Source organism: Actinia tenebrosa, unplaced genomic scaffold (assembly GCF_029948245.1).
Source record: "Actinia tenebrosa isolate PJP-AT-01 unplaced genomic scaffold, QUT_ActTen_1.0 PGA_scaffold8__29_contigs__length_14323225, whole genome shotgun sequence".
Classification (NCBI taxonomy): Eukaryota; Metazoa; Cnidaria; class Anthozoa; order Actiniaria; family Actiniidae; genus Actinia; species Actinia tenebrosa.
Window position 1 is genome coordinate 12495374 of NW_028292585.1, and position 26776 is coordinate 12522149.

A 26776-nucleotide genomic window follows, 5' to 3' on the forward strand; every position below is an offset into this window, starting at 1 on the left:
TTGTGTGAGTTTTTCCATTAGAGAAACTCAGGGTTGATAAATTCAATTGAATTGTTCATTATGAATTCATGATCAAGAAATGTGGGATGTATCTAGATAAACGGCAAAAACGATTGGTATGTGCTGAATTTTGACAAAAATGTTTTTAGAAAAGAATCCCGTTTTCTAAGATATCCGGATAAGTGTGTGCGTGGCCTAAGTATAGCGATGATTTTTTTTTTGGCTACGGTGGTAACAGGTTGAAAAGATGACAGTTCACATCTGATTATGATGTAAGTCATTCCCAGAACTAATGGAACTACCAATAACTGGTAGGCTTTTTCGAATTAAAGAATTGTACCACAAATTAATTCCTAACATAGTATGAGCAAAGAGGGAAAAGGGTTTAGTGTGTGAGGGATCCAGCGTTCCATGTCTGCAAATACTCAGTACGAGGCTACATGCTAAATTGTTTTGTTCCAAACCTGAGTGCTAGCATAATGCCCGAAGCCTTACTCTGAATTCTTTGTACGTAACAAGGAAAGCATATCTCAGAAGTTAGTTATTATAAGTATAAAATAGTCCTGACTATTGTGAGAGCAAGGCTGTTTCCATCAGTGAAGATCTAAATCTTCTTGGTATCCTAAAATGTATCAAGGGGACAGTGGAGCACAATCACTGTTTACAAGAGAATATAAACTTGTTAATTTTCTCTTGGTGTTTCTGTATTCGTTGTTTGTGGTAAATGTAATGATAGTTTCTCTTAGCTTATGTAGAGATAATGGCATTCTGCACAAATGGAGGGGGCTAAAACCACATAAAAAGAAAGGTAATCATTTACGGAAAAGACAAGATATTTTATTTTTACGAATGACAAATGACTCGGGGTTGGTTTCGTGTCACTTATATGCATGCACATAGTTATTATTATTAATTACATAGTTTAGACAAATGACGGAATTAACACCTTTTTAGCATGATTTTAGACTTGCATATAGATACGATAATCATTGCTCGAGAGGTGATTATGAGGGTTTCAAAGTTTTCCAGAGCAAAAGTAATAACAAGACTTTTTTCATTGATTATTGTGAATATTTATAATTACAATGCCGCGCTGGAAGACTCGCGGCTGCGGCGAATGATTGTAAAAGATTTTCACAAATATATGGGCAAAGGAATATAGAAACAAATGATAATAAAACTAAATATATGAGTATCCCGTGGTCTACGAAAATAAGGACTGACTCCATGGAAAGTGTAAGTTATTGTACGTTAAATATAAACAATGTTCAACAAAAAAATAACAATATATGTGAATCTCAGACGTCTGCTTGAAGCAAGCGTACCTTCGTGAATATTAAGTTACCGAATATCTATAGAATTATCGTATTTAAATAAAGGATATTTATCTATCGCTTTATCCCGTCTGTCGGGCAGTGCCACTTCTTTAGCTAGGTGGTACAACGTCGGATGATGACGCGAGCACCTTATCCTAAATACGCCGTCGTCCTTGTTGTTGCCGTTTTCGTTAGAACGTGAGACAGCACCTGGCCTGCTGGCGTTCTAGCGATGGCGGCAGCGGAATGGACGACGGCGCGCACATTCAAAACCCTTTTTAAAATGTGCTCGTGTCGTCATCTGGCGTCGTCGTCCTCGCTCTCGTTGTGGATTTTGAGGACCCTAATGTTAAGCACATAAACATTGGCCTAGAGGCCTTAAAGGCCCTGATCTCAGCCCTATACGTCACTGAGGCATAATGGGGAGGCACTGATCTCAACCTTATATACGTCACTTAATAAGCATAATAGTGGGGTGATACAATGATGCCGACCAAGAGACCATATCAAATTAACAACAATACAAAAGGGTTAATTTACTTATTTCAACGAAGCTAGTCCCCAAAACCCTTCAAAGCAGAAATATATTCAAAAAATATATAATAGAAAATAGAAGACTGTGAGAAACTTCTATGGTATAAGTGGTGCTGTTAAACACTGTAAAAACTCCCTGATTGAAACAACTAGAAAAATGGTTATAAATAATTGAATTGATTTATCTTTTGTTAAAACAACCTCACATGACCAATATCAATATGGTCGTTATTACGAGATTCATTTTGGTTAAAACAACCTACATTTGGTTGATAAAATGACCAATATCAGGATGGTCGTTATTACGAGATTCATTTTGGTTAAAACAACCTACATTTGGTTGATAAAATGACCAATATCAGGATGGTTGTTATTACCAGATTCATTTTGGTTAAAACAACCTATATTTGGTTGATAAAATGACCAATATCAAGATGGTCGTTATTACCAGATTCATTTTGGTTAAAACAACCCATATACCTATAACCAATTGAAACAGCCATTATAACCAATTTCTTATTGGTTGATAAATTAACCAATAAGGTTATTAATACTGCAACCAAACAAACAAAACGGACGCTCTAACCAACTAAGCTACTAGACCTCTTATTGGTGAGCGCCGATCAAATTCCAATTCGAGAGGTTATCGAACAGCGTTCGTCCAAGCAAATTAAAAAACATCACATAGTAAATATTTATATACTGTATTCAACTGTGAAACTTGAAAGAGATAATGATTAAATTTGTTTTGGATTGAGTTTTGAATTTGATTTGGCAATGAAATTTTAATCATAATTTAGAAAACTCATTAATAATTCATGAAGAAAACACAATAGAAATCATGACCATGAAGGTGATTTTATATCGGATAAAGATTCGTCTTCATTTGCATAAACTTTAACTTGGATTTTCTCTATCAAACTTGGTTCATTTCGTAAAAAAATCGGTACACAATGAGAACAAACATCATAAGTTTTCTAAGCCGTTCAATAATCTCGCAGATCGTGTTTTATCGGGTCTAAAACCACTCGGCTGCGCCTCGTGTTTTATACCCGATAAAACACTCCTGCTCGTTTATTAAACATTACATAATTGGTCAAATTGAAATGTTAAAGATTATTATTATGGTGGTTGTAACCCAAAGTAAATCGTTCATAACAACCAATATTTCAACCATTTATAAACTGGTTGTCTCAGTTCCATAAATTTAACCAATGTTTTTTGGTTGTTTCGATTAGACAGTTTTTACAGTGAATTATTCCTTGATATAGAAAAGTATTATATTTATAAATATTATATATCGTACTATACGCTGATTGGTGATTGGTTGGCTATATAATGGCGTCAATTCCGTTAAGGGACCGGAAACACGTCATGTGTTTGGGTTATATATAACTTGTGTGTTATATATACACTAATTAACTTGATTGCTTCCTTCGGTTTACTCCTTTATTAAACCCTTCTTCTTAGCTCGGCTGCAAAATTAAAAAAGAAAATAATAATAATAATAAATAATAATAATATGCATAAACTGAAGAAAGGATTGTAAAAAATGATGAACTTAACAAGCCTAGACTTAGTCCGCTGGACAATGTAAACATGATATATACAGACAAATAAAACTTGCCATAATAATAATAAAAAGATGTAACAAAGGCAACACTTTCAAATATATTCTACTTTGAAAACGTTAACTTAGGTTACAGATTTGTTACTCTGATGAAAAAAGGACGAAAAGGACAAAGGAACTTGTTTGAACTTGTTCACATGCTTACCGTAAGATATAGCAAAGACAGCAAAGGAAAAATATAACAACCAGGGCCATAAATGCACCGGCAACTCCAAGGATTATTAAGTAATTACGCCGTCTGACGAGGAGTTCTGAAAAATTATAGAAAATGAGTTGATTTTTGTTGAAAAAGTGTCTCAGAAGAATACTATTTATAATTTTTATAGAAGTATTTGAAGAGAAGGGGTATTATTACCTTGTGCTTGCTGCTCCGTCATGCGATCTGGAAAATAGGGAGGTACTCTATTAGCCACGAATCACGAGTGATAGATGGGTTGATAAATAGTAGAAGAGTGGAGAAAAGATTGATGGTTTGATGGGTTGAATGATGGATGAGTAGAAAATGGGATAGGTTGGAGAATGAATGGATAGATTGAGGGGTAAGTGGAAAGATGGCTGGATGGAATGTTGGATAGAAGGGTGGTTGGATAGAAGGGTGAATTGAATGGTAGTTAGAGCATTAGGTATAAGATATGATAGATGGATAGAAGGCTAAATGGGCAGAATGTAGGATTGAATGGTAGCGCTCTTACTTGGGTCATCGTCCTTGATGGTAACAATTACACATTTTTCTCCTGACGTAAGAGTCGTGTCGTGGTCATAAGTTCCAATGATGACTGAGAAAGTCTCATCGTCTTCTTTGTATTCGTCATCAATCAGATCGACGCTTAACGTCATGTACACTTGACCTGGAAGGAAGGTTCTATTGACTTGGTTCTGTGGCTTGTAGTCTGATTTATCAACTGCTGAGCCGTCTTTTGTACTAAACCTGTTACATCAAAAATACAGTTTTACAGTTCAAAACCGCAAGGAGTATCATAATTGAAATGTAGATAAAGATGAGTGATATTCATTGTCTTACCAGATGTAAGAAGCTTTGTTTAAGACGCCTTCTCTTTTCAAAGTAAAATAGACGGTTTTGTTGCCCTCCATTCCCTCGTTGACCTCGATGCTCTGGTTAGCACATCTGATAAAAGCTGTAAAGTAATGCAGATGAAGAGATAGATATAGTAAACAGAAGAATCAATTTCTCGTTATCTCTCTTGATTTCCCTTATTATACTTTATTGATTGTCAGGGGCGCATAAGCAGGTTTTCTTTCTCGTTATTTTCAGGCTGAAAATCTAGACTGAAAGTTTCTTCGTACAGGATGCCTGTGCCCTAAATATATGTACGTGGTGTATTCTGGACTTTTGACTTCGGTTACAAAGTTCAACCTTCAATTCAGGAGGGGTTATCTTTTGGTTGGCAATTGCTCCCAACAAAATAGATTAAAAAAAAAGAATCACCGTCATGGTATTGTTTGTACCGAAGCTGCTAGACCAGTAGAATTAATTTGAATCAGAAACGATTTATACCATCTTTCTTATAGCCTTGGGTAAGGGAAGGGAGGGTGGAGGAAGGTGGAGGAATAGGTAAAGAAAAATGAGATCGAGGAAAGTCTGACACAAACGTTTATCGCTATGCCTTCCACCCTTCGAACCAGTCCCTGTGGGCTTAAGAATATCATGCGATCGCATTCACTTTTGGTATTCATGCTGTCAAGTCATGCCCTTCCGCCCTCGCCCCATATTACAATTAGGTGTGAAATATTACGAACTGTAACCGTTAAAGCCAAGAAAAGCGGTAAAATGTGCATTTTTATGCAATGTTGTGTCGAGGGCAGCCGTTGGTGCATTCACTTGTCTCATTTAAGTTATATCTCAGAGCCCCTTCCAACGTTTTCTTTAATCCTTGGTTTTCAAAGAAGAATAACACTTATAGAGAATCTTACTTGTATTAGATGTTATGGCCGCTAGCCTTCCCACATGGATATCTTCATTTTCGGTAATGTTGTTTTTGTTTATTTATCCAATCTGGATGTTTGACACGAACGAATGCACAATAAATGCAAGTGAATGCACTTGTGTCAGGCTTTCTTCTTCTCCCCTCCCCCCTCTCCCCTTTCCCCATGGCCCTCTCCTCGAAGGCCTGTACTCAGATACCCTAATCAAGTTTAGGTTATCTAAATCTCCCATCCAGTCTCACCAAGCAATGATGCAAGGCCCTTTTATAGTATTACTTACTGTCATCATTGGTAATAGTAAAGTCGGTACCAGGACATATCATATGTACCCTGTCATCTGATGACGTCACAGACAAGCTAAACGTCTCGTCAGGTTCTAGGACGTTATCATTCACCAACACCACATTTTCTTTTATGCTGGTTTGGTTGGGTGCAAATGTTAAGATTTTATCAATAGCAATGTAGTCTTCACCAGATTGGGCGGTGCCATCAATCGTACGGATTCTGAAAAACAAACATTCACATTCAACGATTCTGCGTAAGAGTGTCTTTTTTGTCACAACCGTAAAACCGTAAAATTTAAAGGACCGAACAGACAAATGGAATTCGGACTCGGAAAATAAACACCAATTTATTTATATTTCCATGCACCCGCATTGGATATCCGCTTACAGCATATTTTTCATATAACTACTATATAAAGTGTTAGATGATAATACAGATATTTTATACCATTTTCTAGTTAATTTGGAGAATTAAAAAAGTAAAAACATAGAATTACAGTCAAAAATTTTCAATCCGTCATAAGAAACGAATCGCAAATATCTAGCTATCTGCCTTAATGGGAAAATCTGCTAATAAGATTTATTTTACATTGCAAGCCATACCTCATTGTGTGGTTGTATTGCAGAGATCCTTCTCGCGTGAACTCCATGAGTACAGGACCTTGTCTGTTCTCGTAAACCCTCTGATGTCCTCTTCGATCTCTGCAGAATATGTTCACTAAAATAATGAAAATTCAAATATCAATCACTCTGTCAGTCAGTCAGAATTTAACCACTCACTAAAATAAAAGCAAGTATAGATCCGTCAGGCAGCCAGTCACTAAAAAGTTTTTTTGGGGGGGCTTCATTTGCAACAAAATTTGAGAATCAAACTGAAATGACTTTAGTCGACTGTGAGTTCAAATATCAATGGATGATTACAAGAATAACAATTAAAGTTCTCTGTGTTTGAGAAGTTGTTGGAAATAAACGAGTTACCAATATACTTAAAATCAAAAGTGGATAACTGATTTATCGAAAGCAAATCGAAACTGATAAAAACACACAAAAAAGAACCAAAAAAATCAAACTGAAATGGCTTTAGTCGACTGTTAGTTCAAATATGAATGGATGATTACAAGAATAACAATTAAAGTTCTTTGTGTTTGAGAAGTTGTTGGAAATAAACTAGTTACCAATATACTTAAAATCAAAAGTGGATAACTGATTTATCGAAAGCAAATCGAAACTGATAAAAACACACAAAAAAGAACCAAATAAAGCTAAGATACATTGATATGCATGATGGTAGTGAGTTTGGTATCTGTATATGAAATAACCAAACTTGCATGATTATAGTCACCAAATGTTACTCGAGCTTGTTTAGTTACGGATACTAATGATATGCTTATTCCTGCCATTGTTCTTAGTTTTTAGGACAGAACAGAACAGACCAGACAGAACTCTTACCGTCATTGCTGGCAATAGCTACAGTAGAAGTTTTACAGTCTGGGAACACGGTACTTCCATCAACACCAGTCAATGAAAGCTGGAAGGTCTGGTCATCTTCTACGAGTTTATCGTTGACTATATTTACTGAGATATTTTTTTCAATCTCCCCAACAAAGAATGTCAAGCGGTGGTTAAGAATCGGTTCTGTGTAGTCCTCTGGAGTAATGGCGGTTTGTGGAGAAGTGTTTATGCTATAATATAAGAACATTAACCATTAGATTAGCAAGCTCTGTAATAAATAAAAAATGTTCACGTGATTCTGCATTTCCCGCCATTTTCCCCGTCACGTGATCATCGAATGCACAGATCACTGAAAGGTTTAGGGCTATGGCCTAGTAGGTATGTTGCAAAGCAAAACCGTATAATCAGCCAATTAGATTGCGAATTTTTTTTTACATAAGAATCAACCATGGGCCAATGCTCCCAGTCCCTGATCAGCAGGAAAGAAATTGCGGACAGAGAAGGAGAAAAGTCATTTAGCTGAAGGTTTATTGTTAAAAAATGTTTCTTCTTTAAAGGTTATGTTGTCCATATAAGACTAGAAATTTACCTTCATCGGTCAGGTTATTGTTCATATTTTAATTAAAGCCAAACCGCTTAAACACTCACACAGCCGACTGTTGAAAAGCTCGATACATTGAAAGGTGATTTAAAAACAAACTCCAAAACTCGTTCGCATTCTGTTTAGGAAGTACCTCAAATTTGTAACCAAGTATGCCTCGTCATTTTAAAGATTTACTGCGAAAACTTCGCACATGATTAGCTACCGAAAGCCAAGTGCATTGGACCGTGCAAAGGCTGATGGGATTGATGGGATACTTTTAGTACACCTTTTGCTGTTCAATAACAGAAAATATACTTTTCTGTTATTCAACAGCAAAAGGTGTAATAGGAAAATCATGCTTTCCGCGCCTAATCAGATCACCCGGATAAAATCAGCTACAGTTCATTTTCTACTCACGTGACAGAAGCGTTTGACACAGTGATTGCTCCTGTCCGTCTGATCGTCAAGTTGACAAATTTATCGTGTTCTTCGTATACTGTAGCCGACGTTCTTGTGAAGCAAAATGTATCTAGAAATTCAAAAAAGTTCTTATTGAAAAACAGTAACTAGAATTAAATGAGCGACATGCACTTCACATAATTTGTTTATGCATACAACAGGGAGATTTTTTTATGTTAGCATCAGTAAATGTATGCGGGTATTATAAAAATCACTTTTTCAAAGATTTGCATCCATATGTTTGTGGGAATCAAGAGAAATAAAGTGTTCGATGTTGTTGTCCTGGCGCATTCTCTCTTCACACTCGCCGTACAACAGTTCCAACAAAAGATGCCACCTGTTGTAGTATACATTTATACATATATCTAATGAGATACAAGATATCAAATGAGATACAAAATTTAAAAAGTAACTTATTTGGAGGTATTTATATTCTATTGTATCATAGACATAAGTATTGCACAAAGTCAAATTAAAAAAAGTATTTTTCACAAAATTTAGTGGTTAAGCAATCGTATTTAAACGTGTTTTACGTTCTGCATCTCATTTGATATCTTGCATTCTTGCATCTCATTATTAGGTATCTGTATAAATGTATACTACAACCTTTCTGCAATCAAGTGTATATATGTATATATATACACTCGATTGCAGAAATGTTGTAGTATACATTTATACATTTAAACATAGTTAATAGAGGGGAATGGTTAGGAAACCTATTGTTATCAGGTCTTTGTTCGCTTTTGATGTTGAACCGGTCTTGACCGTGCACAAGGTTTGATATTTGCTAATCCAAAATTGCAAAATAAGTAAACATAAACTTCGTCTATGGGATTATTGTAAGGAATATTCAAATACCTCTTATAAATCTTTAAGTATTTTGAACTAGCAGTCAAAAGAAAGATTTTGGTCTGTTCACTCAGCCATTGCCAACGATGGTAAAACGATGTTAAAACAAAGAATTGTGCACGGTCACGCTTGAAAAAAGTGAACAAAGACATATAAAAATAGGTTTTATAACCATTCCCCTCTATTAACTATGATTTAAACAAATACCTAATGAGATGCATATTGCAATTTTACTTTTCTAACCCTCAAAACCAATTGATTTATAATCTGTAGGAAAACACGAGAATAAAATATTTTGACGTTCATTGAATGAAACAAATAATAAATAAAGCGAGTTTTCTGTTTTGCATATCATTAAATATACTGAATAAATTAGGTATTTGTATAAATGTATACTTCAACCTTTCTGCAATCAAGTGTATATATATATATATATATATTTGTATAAATGTATAAATGTATACTACAACGTTTCTTCAATCGAGTGTATATATTGTATATATATGTATATATATATATACACTCGATTGAAGAAACGTTGTAGTATACATTTATACATTTATACAAATATCTAATGAGATGCATAATGCAAAATAACCATTTTCAACGCTTAAAATCAACTGATTCATAATCTGTACGATCTAATAGACAAGAAAAAAATATTTTGACAGTCATTGAATGAAACAAACGATAAATAAAGCGATATCATTAAATATACTGAATAAATTAGATATTTGTATAAATGTATACTACAACGTTTCTGCAATCGAGTGTATATATATATATATATATATATATATATATACACGGGATCCCTAAAACTCTGACATTACGCCTGAAGCGAAATGACGTTTCACCCCCGACTCTATACCATAATAGTTTTTAAAGTTCTTTCATATTAAAATTTTTGATTCCTTAGAGAATACAGAAACAATAGTCATAAAGTAGAAATCACACGACCATGTATATATATAATGAAAAGAAAGGTGATGCCATGCCTAGGTAAAATGTGAATTGAAGAAAGACTTCTGAAGGCACAATGTTTAATTTATTTATATCGTAAAATAATTCTGAAAATCCCTACGGATATAAATAAAGACATGTTCTGTGTTTCATTGTTCTTATGTTTGTTATAAAATGCTTTTGTCTGTAAATCTCGACCAGTTTTCCAGCGGCCATCTTTGTTTACTTAAGGAAATAGGCGCATGCACCATCGCTTTAGTACAGAAGAAGTACTTACTATCGTCATCGTGTATGGTTACAACGTAACTTGTTGTATCGTTGAAGGTGACGCGAGAATCGTTAGTGTTTATGGAAACGTTGAATGTTTTGTACTCTTGTTCACCCCAAGTGTCGTTAGTCACAGGAATGAGGAGTTCTTTTACCGTGTCGTACGCTGTAAACACTGTATTATTACACTGTGCTCGTACTGATGGATAATCATGCGGCGGAGAAACTGAATCGGAAGTTCTGCATAGTCTATTTGGGAGAGACGAAATCTTGTTAAAATATTTTTTTATTTCCTTTTCTTTTGTACGTTTTCCTTTCTTTTATTTCTTTCCTTTTTTATTCATTTATTTATTTATTTATTTTTTGTTTGTTTGTGTTTTTTTTTCGTACTTTTTTTTTCTTTCTTCTTTTTTTTTATCTTCCTTATTTTTTAATAATATAAAATCTGGATGTTATTTCTAGGCGGGAACATTGAATGAAAATCCTAGAAAAGGGGAGAAAATAGATGTAATTGGATACTGCACTACCCTTACCGCACAGTGTGGGTGTCTTCAAGCACACCAACACGACAAAGTTGAACTGTGTAGGACCCAACATTTTCTTCAATGGAAGTTGAATATCCAGGACAGAAGAAAACATAGGCTGAAAAAATGATAGGATTTTTTGTGTTAAGCTCTGTATAAAATGGCTTAATAACTGAAAGTGAATATACCTGTTTATAAAATAAATTAAATAGTACGCACGCTGTGATTGGTTGATAGCCATGTTTGCATGAGGGTATATAAACACAGTTTTGACGTCACAACTTTCTTGTTTTCCCGGTACAAGTTCAAAAATTCACAGTTTCTTTCGAGGAAAAAAACGCCCCCAAAAGTGTATTTTGAAGACGAAGTTCCAAATTTTGACTTGTGTCAGGGCCTCAGGCATAACCCTATGGTCTCATGCAGGTCTTTCTGATCGTAATATCATGACAATCTCTCGTTGGTCACCGCAAAGAGAATTCCCTCAGGAGCTACAACACACGTCCTTCGTCAGGACAGCTTCGGTTGTTCAGCGACGTGCTTTCTCATGATTTAAATGCACCGCCCGATAAGGAATACAAGTATTTCAAGGAAACAGTCAGCAGCTTCAAACTTTTTCCAGCGATAGCTCTTCAGCTCCACAAAATATCTTCACGAGGCGAGACGAAACAATCGACTTCGCTGCCATGTTTTCTGGCTGTCAAATTGAGCAAAACCACGTTTCTTGCAAAACCGAGAATTCCAGTCACAGTGACACTCAGTTATCTACTTTTGATCACTTTCGTAAAGATAATCAATTCTGAAATCTTTTATTAAGATTTCTATTCAATCTTTGGACATTTCTTTGTATTTGTTTTAAAGTTTTAGAATGATAAATGTTTAAAATAGCTAGCGATTCTTTCTCGCTTCACATTTGCCTCCTTGGCGTTTATTACACGAAATTTGATTGGCTAACGATCAAAGTTCGTGATGTATGGAGAATTTGTATTTTGATATGAGAATCAAATTCAAATAAAGATTTATTTTCTTGCAAGTGGTAATGTTTTCCGTTAGTATTTATTTTATAAAAGCAATAGAAAACTTTTTTCTCTGTGTTTACATAGCCTGATAGCAACACTCGGGGGGTTGGGAGAATTCTCGACAGTTATGCAAACCCTCGACTACGTCTCGGGTTTGCATAACTGTCTCGAATTCTCCCAACCTCCCCTCGTGTTGCTATCAGGCTATGTAAACACGGAAAAAGTTTTCTATTGCTTAAACCGTACTGCCAACAGTATAGTTTGTTTTTCATGTTTATGTTCAGGCTACGTGTGTTGGCTAATTCGAAGTTCCAACTCAGACAACAGCCAACCAATCACCTTAACAGTGGTTTTTCTAATTAAATCCTGTCCCACAAACAATTACACAGACAGCTTTCTATTCTTTTTGCAGGACATTAAATTATTGACATAATTTATAATCAATAATTTTCAGCCTTCAGAGTCTTTAATTCAGTTTGCGTGCTGGTTCTTTCCTGTGATTTGGGCTCGTATTATTCCCCACAGCATCAAGTTTATAAAATACCTGTTAGAAATCTCGCGTTCTGATTGGTTGGGAGCGCGTACTTTATGAGACCACTTCTTTATGCGCTTGCACTTTGAGATGCGTCATAATTCTTATCTAAAATAACAGTTATTGTAATTTGTATTTTATTAAAGAAATGAAAAAACTTGCTTGCTGTGTTCCGCCTACCCCCGCGTGCTCTATAAATGCACACAGCAGGGCCGCGCGTTTTCTATTTCTTCAATATCGTTCTTTGGACTGTCTTGAACACAAGATGTGTCTTGATTTTGTGCTAAGAAAACGAGCAATACTTACTGTCATCATTTATGATATTTATCTGTATACCAATGCAGGACGGATCGACAACCACTCTTGCGTCAGAAGTGTTACAAGTAACTGTAAAACTCTCATTTGTCTCGACTACTCTGTCATTGGTAAGAACCACAGAAAAGTTTTTAGTCAATTTATTTAGTGCAAATGAGACTGTGGCTGAAGATTGAGATGTGTAGTCGGTCGGGCTAAAAGCTGTATCATTGGTAGTGCTACACCTAAAGAAAATGAAAAAATATTATCAAAAATATACAATAACATAATAAGGCCAAGGTCATTTCTGAGATTGTAGACATGGTGCATTGTAGTCTAGCTTGAGTTAGTCATGCCTTATATGATGGTGTTTGCAGCTACACCAGGATGCACGTTATTTCGAACTAAGAAAACCTGATTGAATTAGTTCATAGCTGTGTACGTACAGAATATTATTCGCAGTGACTGTCGTTGCTCCAGTTCTGTCCAGTCTCACAGTAGCAGGACCATTGCCTTCTTTCAGTGATGAACCTTGACATGTAATATTCACTGAAAAGAAGTATTAAGGCTTATTCCAAAATACATTTACTTCAAATCGCATAATGTATATTACGAAGTCGGATTATTTTATCGAAGGAAAACAAAGTCGCAGGAAAACAACTATATCTGTTAACTGTTGTTGTTTCACTTTCCCCTTAGAGTAATAATGAATGTGTTATATAGCACACTTTCCAATCAAGGATTTTTCATTCTAAATTATATTTTTGTCTTAAAATGTTATCTCAGTTGGTCCATGGTTGGTTATTATGACATGCCTCGTTCTACAAAGTGAAATGCAGAGTGATCTATTGAATAGTTGGAGCATTTGAAATAATTAATGAATAAGTAAGAAAAAAGCATAAATATGATATAAATTTTAGTGTTTTTCATACCATCATCACTTATCAGTTTGACAACTCTTTGACTTTTCCCACTCTCAACATTGCTTGGAGACACTCCTGATATCGTAACACTGAAAGTCTCGTTGTCTTCTATCAGTCTGTCATCCACCACTGTACAGGCTGTTATTGTTCTGCTTGTTTCATTTGCTGCAAATTGGATGACATTGGGGCTTGGACCAATGCAATCTGCATTCCCAGCTGTGTCAAATATGAGTTGTACTCTAAGGGCAATTGAAAATTGATACAAAAGCAAATTAGCACATAAATTTTTTTTTATTTGCTAAACACTCAAGAAATAACGGTCGAATATCGACATAAGTTCGGTGCACAGATAATATTTATTGATGCTGGTTTATATCTGTTAATGAGGATGATGATGATGAAGATAATCAAAATATTGATTATGGGATAATGATGAGCTATAGATATTCATATGATAAACGGATAATAGTGATAAAGATGATACCGTGTTGTTGATGATTATGATAATACAATGATAATGACGATGTTAATATGATGATATGGTGATAATGTTAATCATGATGGTGATTGGAAGATGTGACAATAATGATGAAGCATGATGAGGAATGCGATGATAATAACATTTAATGTTTTTTTTTTTTTTAGTTTTTGCTTGTTTTGTGTTTTGTGTTGTTGTTGTTGTTGTTTTTTTTTTTTTTTGGTTGTTTTTTTCTTGCCTTTTGCTTATATTTTTGAATTCCATTTTTCAAGCCTTTTCTGCCTCCTGATTCTTAACGCAGTCAGGGAAAAAAGTCTTAACCATTCTTTGTGGTTTAAGAGCGTACAAAGCACTTGGTTTAATTACCTGACACTAGAAGCTACTGAAATTTTTCCAATTCTTTTGATGGTGAGAGTTACATTGCTTGATCCAGTACCTTCAGTCATTGATAACTCAGTAACGTCCGTCAGATAAAAGGTATCTAGAATAAATGAACGTTATTAGTTATCTTGGGTTTGATTTATTGCTTAAAAACATTAGGTAACAAAAGGAAATAAATTAAATAATCAGTTTTAGTACAATTTTAGACTTGAATACAGAGTTTCTCCAGCTGGATTAGTCGAGCGACCGGTGATCACGGCTGAGACGAGAACCACCGCTGGAGCGGTGATTATGAGGTTTTCTTACGTTTTTCAGATCGGAAGCAATACTAAAACGCTTTTTTATCCTGAATTTGGACTTTTCTCTGATATTCTCTTTTCTCTTTTATCTGAGTGAGTGGGAGGGCCGTAAGGGAAAATATTTGGCTCGAGGCGATGCCGTACCGAATGACCGAGAACCAAATATTTTCCCGTACGGCCCGATCTAACTCAGTTAATAAGCATTTTATCATATGACCCTCACGAAAAGAAAAATAATAAAATAAAAGAAAGAACATACGGTCGCAGGTTTCGAGCAGGGCCGTACGGATTCGTACGGCCCTGCTCGCTCAAAGCCGTACGGTCCTGCTCATGCCATTTTCCCGAAGGTTTTTCTAAGAGCGAGCGCCCGGGCAGATACGGGCCATATGATAATCGCCGATATTCACTTCGCCTTCGCCGAATAATTGTTAAATATATCCTTGGCTTTTGTCTCTTTATTTTAGTGTTCTGTTGTTAGTTAGCTAGTTTGTTTGCTTGTTTTTTGTTTGTTTGTTTGTTTGTTTGCTTGTTTTTTGTTTGTCTGTTTGTTTGTTTGTTTGATTCAGCTTGTATTTGTTGATATAATTTTGAATTGCATATATTGTAATTCCAACGAATTGAAAACCACCAAATACTTACAAAATGTAAGGAAAATCACGGAAGCTAATACAATTAACAATTCTAGTAAAACAAGGGTTTTGAAATCACAGTTTATAATATTTTTCAAGTTACATATAAAAAAGAAGATGTCGCCAGAGGACACTGGCACACTTACTATCGTTATCCTGAATAGTAACGTCATGACGGCTTGAATCGTTGACAATGACGGCAGGATCAGAGTTTTCCAAGTAAATCTGAAACGTTTGGAATTCTGTTTCTCCTAAAGTATCTTCGGTAATATTAAAAGTACCAGTAACCCTGTCGCTTCCTGATGTAAAATTTACGCCTTCACATCCTGTATCAATTGATGGGCTTTTTCCTCCTTCGGTTGTTCTACATAATCTGTAGAAACAGAAAAACAATTACATCTTTAGCATCCTAGTAACGATAAGACGCTGTAAAGAGACCTTTTCCGAATTCACTTCATTGATCACGGATCAATGGTTTCAAGTCGAGGTTGGACTTGATAAATAAAATAATCGAGTTCAGCTAGCCTCGACTTCAAGCCATTATTTCGTGCTCATCCAAACGTACACTTAAATACTCACTTAACAGTAGGCGTCGAAGACATAACACCAACACGGCAAATATCGGCTGAAAAAGAACCGGCACTTTCGTCAACTTGTTTTGCATAACCATCTGGACAGAAGAATACGTACGCTGTAGAGAAGAAAGAGTCGTTAATACATATACGAACGCTCTTTGAAGACTTCATAGTTATATGGCAAGCGCCCGGTAGACCATATCTAGATGTCGAAGTTTTTGGCAACAAAGACAGAGCATGTTATTGTATATAAGCAAGATACGTATTTACTTTATTACTGAAATATACGAATCCATAAAAAAATCATACTAATAGATGTTACGTCTATTAACTTTAACCATACTATACTACTAATTAATAGAGGGAACTGAACTACTCCACTGACGTTAAAAAAAATTCAATTGATAATTGTACAGTGCAATGATATCCTGCAAAGATTGCTGACAATAATGGATCACACGCACACGTAATGCATCTTCACCATGTTGGTGCCATTTTACAAAAGATTACCATCGGCATCTTTTGTGACCGCATCAAGATGGCCGATGTTTTTTTTTTGTCAGAGTTGACACTCTTGGGAATGCTGGCAAATCACAAAACGCTAATGATGAAGCATTTTAGATATGGACTTGAAACAAGCTTTTAAAAAAAGGACATGCAAGTATTTTATAATTAGGAATTTACGGAACGTAGTATACAAACCACATTAAGAATACACAGGACACAATCGGGTAATTTTCTTTCAAAACTCATATCGTGTTTAATTTATATTAAATTTCCCATAAAGTATTCATTTTCTGGAAGCTCACTGCGATTTTTATAAATATGCAAGCTCTATGTCTGCGAGCTGCACGCTGAAATTTGGTTTTTCATTCCGTCAATCAAACCTAATCATTCGGTATCTTTCGGTCATATTTTTGATTGGCGGCAGCGAAAAAACAAATTTTAACGTGCAAATTGGAGACACGGTTCGCATGTTTATGAAAATAGCAGTAAAGAGCATTTATTGCATATGTCAATTATTTTTTTGGGGGAAAAAAACCTCACGGAAGACCTAACTCTTATTTCACGAAACAAAAGCGTGTGTGTCGTTAATACATTACTTTCTCTCTCAGAGTTACCTCTGCTAATGAGGTGGGCAAACTGTTGCGCCAGATTAATGAGAAAAAAAAAAAAAAAAAAAAAAAAAAGCTACAGGTTCATATAGTATTCCATGTAAATTGTTGAAAATTGCTGCAGACATTGTTAGGCCTTCACCTACTGCCAATTTTAATCGCTCCATTAATACTGGAGTTTTCCCTCAAGAATGGAAGCAGGCGAGGGTAACACCTGTCTTTAAGAAAAGCTCGAAATCTGACCTTAATAACTACCGCCCTATTTCGGTAATACCCATAGTCGCAAAGATATTTGAAAAAATTGTTATATCTTCTTAAATGATAATGAACTTTTAGCCAATTGTCAGTCAGAACTTCGTTCTCTCCAAAGTACTCTTACGGCTTTGTTCGAAGCCACTAGCAACTGGTGATTAAACATTGACAAAGGCCTCCTTAACTGTGTTGTATTTATCGATCTAAAAAGACCTTTGACATTATCGACCATGACCTCTTACTAAGGAAACTTGGTTACCATGGAGTGGAACAAAATTCTATCAAATGCTTTTGTTCTTATTTAACACATGGAAGTCAGAGATCTTTGGTCAACGGGTCTTTGTTAAATCCAAACATAATAAGCTGTGGGGTCCCACAGAGTAGCATTATCGGTCCATTACTCTTTTTGATATGCATAAACGACCTGCCCAACAGTCTTATCACAGCCACAGCAAAAATGTTTGTTGATGACACAAGCATTAGTATGGCAGTAGAGTGACGGATCTTGAGAATTCGATCAATTCGGAGCTAATCAGTCTTAGTCGCTGGCTCAAAGCAAACGAATTAAATCTGAATATGACCAAAACTGAATACATGGTCATAGGCGGCTCACGGCAAAAGTTACGTACCCAGTTAAAGGATGATATTCATATTAATATCGATGACAAAGAAATAAAGAAAGTTGATCATACAAAGTCATCGGGACTTATAATAGACGATCGCCTTTTTTGGTCTGTCCATGCTGAGGAACTATGTAAAAAAATATCCTCAGTTATTGGAAAGTCAGATCTTTTTTCTTTCACTCTGCTGCTGTCCAGATTTACAATTCAATGCTTTTGAAAAATCCATGATAAGCACTTTGATAAAGCTAAAATCTTGATATTCTAAGGGTGTATGGTTCGCCCTCTATTAATAATCTATGGTTCTTCTATATATCTCAACTGTTCAATAAACATAGATGTATGCTATGTATACATTTTTCAGGAGTTGCGCCATGGATAGTTAACCATTCGCCCGGATTTTGAAGGGTATCTTTCGCAAACCTGTAGCATTTTTGCTGTACACAATATCGTAAGGTAAATTAGATATGACCACAGTACAGTCACGAGTTTGCCGCACCTTTTTCTACTGCACAAAAAACGAGTATTTAATTATCTCCTTGAAATCTAAAAAAGGTAACTTACTGTCGTCGTTTTGAATGGTAACCAAAGCATCCTGACAAGAGCTTTGTAACTGTACTCTTACGTCACTTGTAAAACATTTGACTTTAAAGGTTTCGTCTGCCTCGGGAATAGAATCATTTATGATAGGAATACTCATTTGTTGAACAGTGTTGGAACTTGTGAAGCTGATAGCAAACTCTTCTGAGGCATAATCGCTTGGTGCCGATGCACTGCCATCTTTCGTGGAGCATCTTAGTAAGAAAGAAAAATATATTTGTGAAAAAAAGTCTTAAATTGCAGGATTTTAATCAGCTGATAAAAGTCCTTAAATCTTGTCAGAATATCAATATATCCAAATTCCGAGATATGCTTGGCCTGTCTCTTACAAAGATTTCAATGTGATGCTTCGTTCATAATGCTCAGGGTTTCGTGGCAGGAGAAGAATTTATTTAATTTAGCACGTACTGGCCCTTTGGGCGTGACAAGCGAAGCATATATTTGAATTGGGCTATTTATGACTACTCGCTCCTCCGTCGCTAAGCCGTCAAAAAATAACATATGACAAGAAACGATATATATCACGTGATAATTATCCGAGACAGAGAGAAATGTAGCTATTATAATTTTTTTTTTATTGCAGTAAAATACTTACCCGATAGAATGGGTAAGACTCAAGGCCTGTGATGACCCGGACCTGGTTATTTGGACTGTAGCTGTTTCCGCCGACTCATTGATCTGAGTGTTTTGACAATTAATATTGACTGAAACGGAAACAAAATATGACTTATCGTAAGAGTTATGTCAAAAAGTGTGAGCTGCGAAAACATGATTTCGCTTAGAGAGGTACTATGACTACTGGTACTCAATATAATCATCCATATATCATTTATAGACCCATTCGTTTAGCTTGGGCGTAACGTTTTTCCATTATAGACTACATGTTATTCTTTTAGAAGTAGCTTTGTAATTTTAAAAGTCATCAAGTAATTCTTTTACGGCATTTAAGAAGTACTCCTCGTATTTAAGTTGAAAAATCAGCGAGCAATATCTAAATTGTCAGTGTTATTATACACACTTGAATGAAGACAAGTTGAATAACATTTCTAAACGAATTTTTATAAGTAAACGCTTATTACACGGTGATAGTATTAGTTTCTGATTGAAAATATGCAAGTGAAAAAGTCGACAGACGAGACATCAATGAAAAGGTCAAAATATAAGGAGTATTGTAACACTTATAACTCAACGCTTTTGTCAGCGGGACGTAAGAGAAGCACAGGGAACCCGATATCTCAAAAGTGCAAGTGGGATTCACAAGGAATCCACAAGTTTGCCATGCAGAAGTTTGATTACTTACCGTCATCATCTGCAATGTAGACTGTGTGTCTCGTGAAGTTCTCCTTCCCATCGAATGCCGTAACGTTTGGAATCGAAAAGGAAATTGTTTCACGATTCCCGCTTTCGACCTCTTTATCATTGATGATATAAAGAGTGATATTTTGATTGGATGTATCATTAGCCGGAAATGTTATCTCCAATGATCCTGATATTAGAAAGTAATCACTACCTTTGGTGGCGGTTCCGCCTAAACCTAGGCTGTAGAAAAAGAAAAGTGAACATTTAAAAGAAATTTACTGATTGTGAATGAGTTTTTGAAAATCTTGTCAGAGAAATGTAAGAAAGAACACAAAAATAAATAGAAGAGGAAGAAGAAGAAGATAAAAAGAAGAAAAAGAAAAAGAAAAAGAAAAAGAAATATAAAAGTGGAATGATCGAAACCAGCGAGTTCCGGAAGAAATAATAATGATGATAATAATAATAATAATAATAAATATATATATATATAATAATAATAATAATAATAATAATAATAATAATAATAATAGTAATAAAAACAATCATGCTTATAAAGATCTAGTACGTGTGATGTAAAATTGAGCAATATGTTTAAGAAGCTTTTGAGCTGCAAACGAATTTTTAAGGAAGATTAAAGGAAGAAAGGAAGGAAGGAAGGAAAAGAGGGAGGGATCAATGGAAGAAGGAAATGAGGAAAAGAAGAACCAAACAACAGCAAGATACTTACGTCAGTGTTGTGGTTATGTTCGTTTGATTAGTTCTCTCAAGACTGATGCTAACCGAACTAATTGAATTTTCAAATCGATTTGATGACCTTGACGTGAATCCTATTATCGGTTTAGCAGAAACTTTAAGGAAAAACATTCAAGAACAAATTAGTAAAGACTGTTACCTTCAAAAACAAAGAAACAAAGAAACAAAGAAACAAAGAAACAAAGAGTGAGTTGTGTGATGTTCTCCATGGACACCTGCCTGATGTTCACGTGTACGCTGATGGCACGCAATGGTATTTATCGTTTCGATCGAACTCTGTACCTGATCAGAATGATGCAATTGCTGCCATGGAACAATGTGTGAATGCTATTTGCAACTTGATGCTCTCAGAGAAACTAAGACTAAGGACGGCAAAACTGAATTCTTAATCATTGGAGTTAAAATGCAGTTGGAAAAGATCAGCGTGAATCAACTAAATATTGGTGATGTTAAAATCACGTCAACAGGCATTGTCAAGGACTTAGGAACATGGTTTGACACAAATATGTGTCTTACAACTCAAATTTCTAGAACTTGCAGCGCTGCGTTTTATCATATACATAATTTAAGGCGCATAAGGAAATATCTTACTAGAAAATCTGCAGAAACTTTAGTTCACACATTGATAATGGGTAGAATAGATTATTACAATTGCCTTCTCTATGGGCTTCCCGCCACTCATTTAAATAAGGTGCAAAGAGTACAAAACACAGCAGCTAGGCTTGTTTGTTGTGCTCCTCGTTTTTGTCATATGAAACCTACTTTAGTTTAGTTAAGTTTAGAATTAACTTTAAGATACTGGTTATTACTTTTAAAGCTATACACGGCAACGCTCCAGATATTTCTTCATTAATTAAGATCCGAGAGCCCTCTAGATATGGTTTACGCTCTAACAATGAGCTTTTATTACAGCCACCAGTTTTTAAAACTAAAAAGACAATTGGCGATAGAGCTTTAGCTCGCGCGAAATCATTCAAAAATATTTTATAAAAGCGATTTAAAACACTCATTAATAATTCATAAGGCTATGGTCCAATTGGAGCCATCATACACGCCTTGTGCTTTTATACCTGATAAAACACTCCTACTCGTTTTTTAAACACTACATAAACCGTCCGCTTGTGTCTATATACTGTGATATAAACACGCCTCGTGTTTCTCTGAGTGCTCTACAGCTCCCATCGTGTTTATATCACAGTATATAGACACGCGCGCTGTTTTATATTCCTAATATATATTTATATATACTCTCGATTGCAGAAACGTTGTAGTATACATTTATACATATATCTAATTTATTCAATATACTTAATGATATGCAAAAAAGAATAATCGCTTTTTTTATTGTTTGTTTCATTCAATGACTGTCAAAATATTTTTTCTTGACTATTAGATCGCCTTCGACGAATAATTGCTATATATATATAATTTTGAACTAGGATATTTGTTTGAAATCGACTGAAACGGAGCATTTTCTCTCAAGTATTTCCCCATTCATCCGTAACTGCATTATTTTAGATGACCACTTAATTTGAACGGATAATGAACATGACTGTAAAAATTTTTGTTTTCTGAGTGATTCTGAATTTTTTGACTCTACGATTAAGTACCCATGAATTTCCCAAATATTGTCTGAAAAACTTCTCTCGCTTAGATTGATCCAAAAAGTGTCATTTGATAAATGAAAAAATTGAAAAACATATTTTTAAAAATTTTAATACCTCTCGATTTTGTCATTAATAATTGGTTCATGTGTGCTTACAAGGACAAGGCATTTATTTTGAGTTATTTTAAAATTAACCCTACATTCACCCGATAAAACCTTTATTCGCCAACCGCCAACTGTTGTGCGGGAGGTCGTGGTTCAAGCCTCGGCCGGACCAACACTCAGCGTCTTAAAATAACTGAGGAGAAGGTGCTGCCTTTGTAATTACATCTGCAAATGGTTAGACCTTCAAGTCTTCTCGGACAAGGACTTAAAACCGTTTTGAGACATTGTGAAATGCGTTATAGAAGAACCCCATTATTATTATTATTATTATTATCATTATTATTTGTTCGATAACTGAAATTAACTATTGGTTTTATATATCATTTGTTTACTAATTTACGCGGAATGTGTTAACTTCCAAATAAGTTAAGAACAAGATTAAATTTAGTGTTGTTAAAGCCGCCATATCCTGGTCGGTAAACAGTGAGATATCAAACTATGCGATCGTTTTTCAACAAGTGAATAAGAAGGAAACTTAGAATTAAACGCCGTCTCAAAAAGTTTGTAACGATGCTTTAAAAAAAAAACGTTTCGGACACTTAGTCCGGTCGTCGGCGAAAAAGAAGAGTGTTTATGTAGTGCGAGGAGTAAAAGGATGATCAAAGGAAACAGCATGATGAAACGTCACAACAAAAAGAACAAAAGACATTAATCGCCTGAGTAACATCCATTTGCCCCCTAGTCATTTTCATCGTTTACGATTGTTGTCCTTTGAGGTGTAACAACAGCCATTTAAGAACTTTTTGAAGCTTTTACAAAACTTTTGCTAATTACAAACTTCATAAAGAGTGCTTTCTATTTAAACTGTGAAATAGTTTTCAGGTTAATATTAATAGCTCCTATAGTCATGCATTGTTTCCGTATGATTAAATATAATTACTCTATCTGACACTTAAAACAGGGTCTTTCTGATTAGCCGGTGGATCAAGACTGAATGTTCTAGATCTTAAAACAGCGTGAAACATGACGTAAGAGTAGGCTAGAGTAGCGAAGAGTAGCGAAGGACACAACTATTACAGAAATAGAAAGGTGGCAGAGGCATTGGACAAGGACAGAGCATCCCGTTGGGACTTCTGAACTAATAATAATGACTTGAACTTTGAATTATAATTCAGTCTGATGATCATCACTGGATCGAGAGTGATCGAATTGTCGAACAAATAAATCATGCACAGAAAATGGCTTTTCGTATTTACTTTCATAATACAACTATATGCCCGAACCAATATATTAAGCCTAAAGTAAAATTTGACAATAATAAGATGTTATTAAATATAGAAAAATAACAAGGAAAAGCTAGCCTCGTTTTTCGTTTATCAATACCAGTTCTCCACATTCTACCAAAAAGTATGCGGAATATGCTGTAGACAGCTGTTTGGAAAAAAAGTTGATGAAGGTTACCATTTTGTCGTAAGTTGCATGTTGCATACCAATCCCGAAATGCACTATGGGCGGTGTGAGTTCAATCAGAGAAAGGTCACAAGAATAACAGTTTCTCCTGTATAATTTGTTCTGTGTTGACACTAATTACTTATGGATATAGTACATTAATATAAACAGTATTTTATTGCTAATACAGACTAACACTTTGATACCCGATAGGCCAACCTTATTTAAGATCATGAGATTAGGATTTTTATTTCACTTTTTTATTTTGAAACTGATTACGTATAACGTAACCACAGCAACACACGAAGAATGTCATTTTTCATTAAAAAAATTATTCATTGGTTTTTCGCTATGAATTTTTTTCAAAACTTTGAAAAATCTAAGTCTATATATATCTATATATAATTTATTTATTCAAAATGTAAGTAAAGTAAGTAAATAAAAGATTTAGTACTACAAAATCTAAAATAATGCGAAATTTTGATTTTGCTGAAGAAAACGTTTTCCACAGTACCGAATTCGTTTATGATTTGCCAATAAAGTTAGGAATGTATGATTAGAATTAAAATCTCTACAATTATGATATTTTTACCATGCAGTTTTTGAGTTATTAATAAAAAATATATATATACACGCAACACGTCCTCATCAAATAGAAATTACGGTTAACTCTATAGAGCCACCTTAACTAAGTAACAAGAAACAAGCAGCATGCAACGAAAACCTTCGCAACCTTTTTTTTAAATAGCTGTCGTCAGTCAGGAGAATGCAGAATTTACACTTCAGTCACAATATACACATACACCTATTTCAAAAAACGTTATCATCGCCAAAGACGATAGATAATAGGCGATTGGCAAAAATCGATAAGATATGTGTCATTCCAAGATACAAGAATATAGATGGAATGACTTATGCTTCTTCTTTTTCTTCTCGTCAAAAGTATGGTCGTTCGTGCTCAAACTGATTCGATGCCTTTGTATTCAACGAAACCATTTCCATGTCAGAATGACCTATCGCCTATCGCCTTTGGCGATGACAACGTTTTTTGAAATAGGTGTATATGCATGCATGCATGTATCATATTGTAGAGTGAAGGTGTTCTGATAAAACCAGAACATTCTTAATTTCATGAGATTATTTTTCCCCCCTAAAAGCTTGGCACCGTAATTTTCAATATTTTAAACTTCTTTTTAACTAACCGATATCTTTTTTTGTATAAGTTCTAAATCCATGAGAATTATGTTTCCATTTAACCTTCTTTTTCCATTTAATTCTCTTTGGAATGCTTGCGATGGTGGTCAAAATTTATCACTCTGAACATTCTACAGGAGACAGGAAATGACGTCACGAATATGGCACAAATGGTACAGAATTGTTTAGTTTTTGGTTACGAACATGAAAATTTGGTATAGTGATGGAAGACCAAATGCTGAGCATGTTTGATGTATCCCTAGGCCCAAAAAAGTTTTACCATTTGCTGTGAGCAATAAAGAATTTCATTGAAAATTTATCATTCTGAACATTCTGCAGGAGACAGGAAATACGTGCCTTATACGATTGATAGAATATAATGAAAGACGCTGTGCTGACCGCATGATAGTTTCACGCCATGCTGAATGAAAAATGTGGTTACAAAAGCAAACGTTTTAAATGGAAGCCTAATCTTACGACATAGATGCTGTGCATCACATGGCCATAGGGGAGATTCCAATTTACAGCGAAGGGCGGCAATGCTCGTCGAAAATTTTCAAAATGACACCTATAGTGCACGAATATGGAGCACAAATGGTACAGAATTGTTTAATTTTTGGTTACAAACATGAAAATTTGCACAGTGATCTTAATCCAAATACTGAATAATCTGTGATGTAACGCTAGGCCCAAAAAGATTACTTTCAGTTTTATAGCAGTGGAATTAATTTTCTCTAAAGTGCATCAAATATAATGCTCACAAGATGCCTTTGTGATGTTTGAATATTCCGGAGCATGGTTATACTATTTACACGTTTCAACCCTGTTATGGATTCTCATTGGTATTTTTTCGCCATTATCGCATTATGTAATAACAAGATGAATAAAATAAATTCGTATCACTCGCGAAAAAATGTTGCAAAAACTCAAAAAACATTAAAATTCTCATCATGATCAAATTTTAACCTTTTGAGGTCTCAATTTGATCTAAAAGAAAGATGCTTCCGATGAAATCTTTGCAAACAGTTTAAAATAGACTCTTTTACTTTAACACCATTTTTGAGTTTCATGCAAGCTAAATCAATCTAATAGGTGTCAAAATAGAATGCACTTCATGGGAGCTCTGTTTTTAGACCTTTGCCTAAATTTGCATATTATGAAAAATGGAGATGAATTATGAGCACGAACACGATTAATTTGAACGGATTATGAACCTGACTGTATTAACATGTAAACTACGTATTTTCAGTGGTTCTGAATTTAGTCATTCTACGTCCAGAATATGGTAATTATATATACTCATGAATTAACTCGCTTGCTATTCATACGTCGTTAATATTTTACGTAATTTTATCAGCTTCATTTCACGAGAGCAGGCAATTTTAAATCAGTATGAGTAATGATAAATCTAATTGCAATTTAAGTCGCTGTATGTAGCCAGTCGCTTTTTACTCAACGAAATGAGTTAATAGCTTCACGAAGATAATGCATTCTTATGCATCAATTGAAATTTACATTACTTACGAATCTTAAGGTAGTATACTCACCTTGTCCTAGAGGATAAGACAAGAGAAAAGCAAAGATAAACAAGTTCGGTGCTGTTCGTAAAGATGGCATTTCCAGGTAGGTACAAGTAAGAGAACTACAATCTCGTGTATAAGCACTAAGTTTGTTTGTTGACGAGGCCGCTTGATTCAATAATATAAGACGTCGTCATATACCGCACTTGGATTAAACAAATATCAAACCAATGGATCAAGACTGAATGTTCTAGACCCCAAAACAGTGTCACCAAAACGTCAAAGCAGGGAAGTGGAACGAAAGTAAATTTTTTTGAACAATGGAAATACT

General features: G+C 34.9%; 1 protein-coding gene across 1 annotated transcript; it reads right to left on the bottom strand.

Annotated features, from left to right (window-relative positions):
* Nucleotides 1-815: 815 nt before the first annotated feature.
* On the bottom strand, nt 816-26713 carry LOC116299472 (uncharacterized). Its single transcript, XM_031708131.2, has 22 exons — nt 26473-26713; nt 20546-20666; nt 19820-20058; nt 19115-19223; nt 18484-18713; nt 15937-16048; nt 15504-15730; nt 14415-14529; nt 13580-13809; nt 13094-13196; nt 12660-12892; nt 10815-10923; nt 10292-10530; nt 8161-8272; nt 7158-7390; nt 6312-6426; nt 5705-5928; nt 4502-4616; nt 4173-4408; nt 3836-3862; nt 3626-3731; nt 816-3325 (listed from the first exon to the last, which is right to left on the bottom strand). The coding sequence occupies exons 1-22, from the start codon at nt 26540-26542 to the stop codon at nt 3292-3294; spliced, it is 3339 nt and encodes a 1112-aa protein (XP_031563991.2). The 5' UTR covers nt 26543-26713; the 3' UTR covers nt 816-3291.
* Nucleotides 26714-26776: the final 63 nt, after the last annotated feature.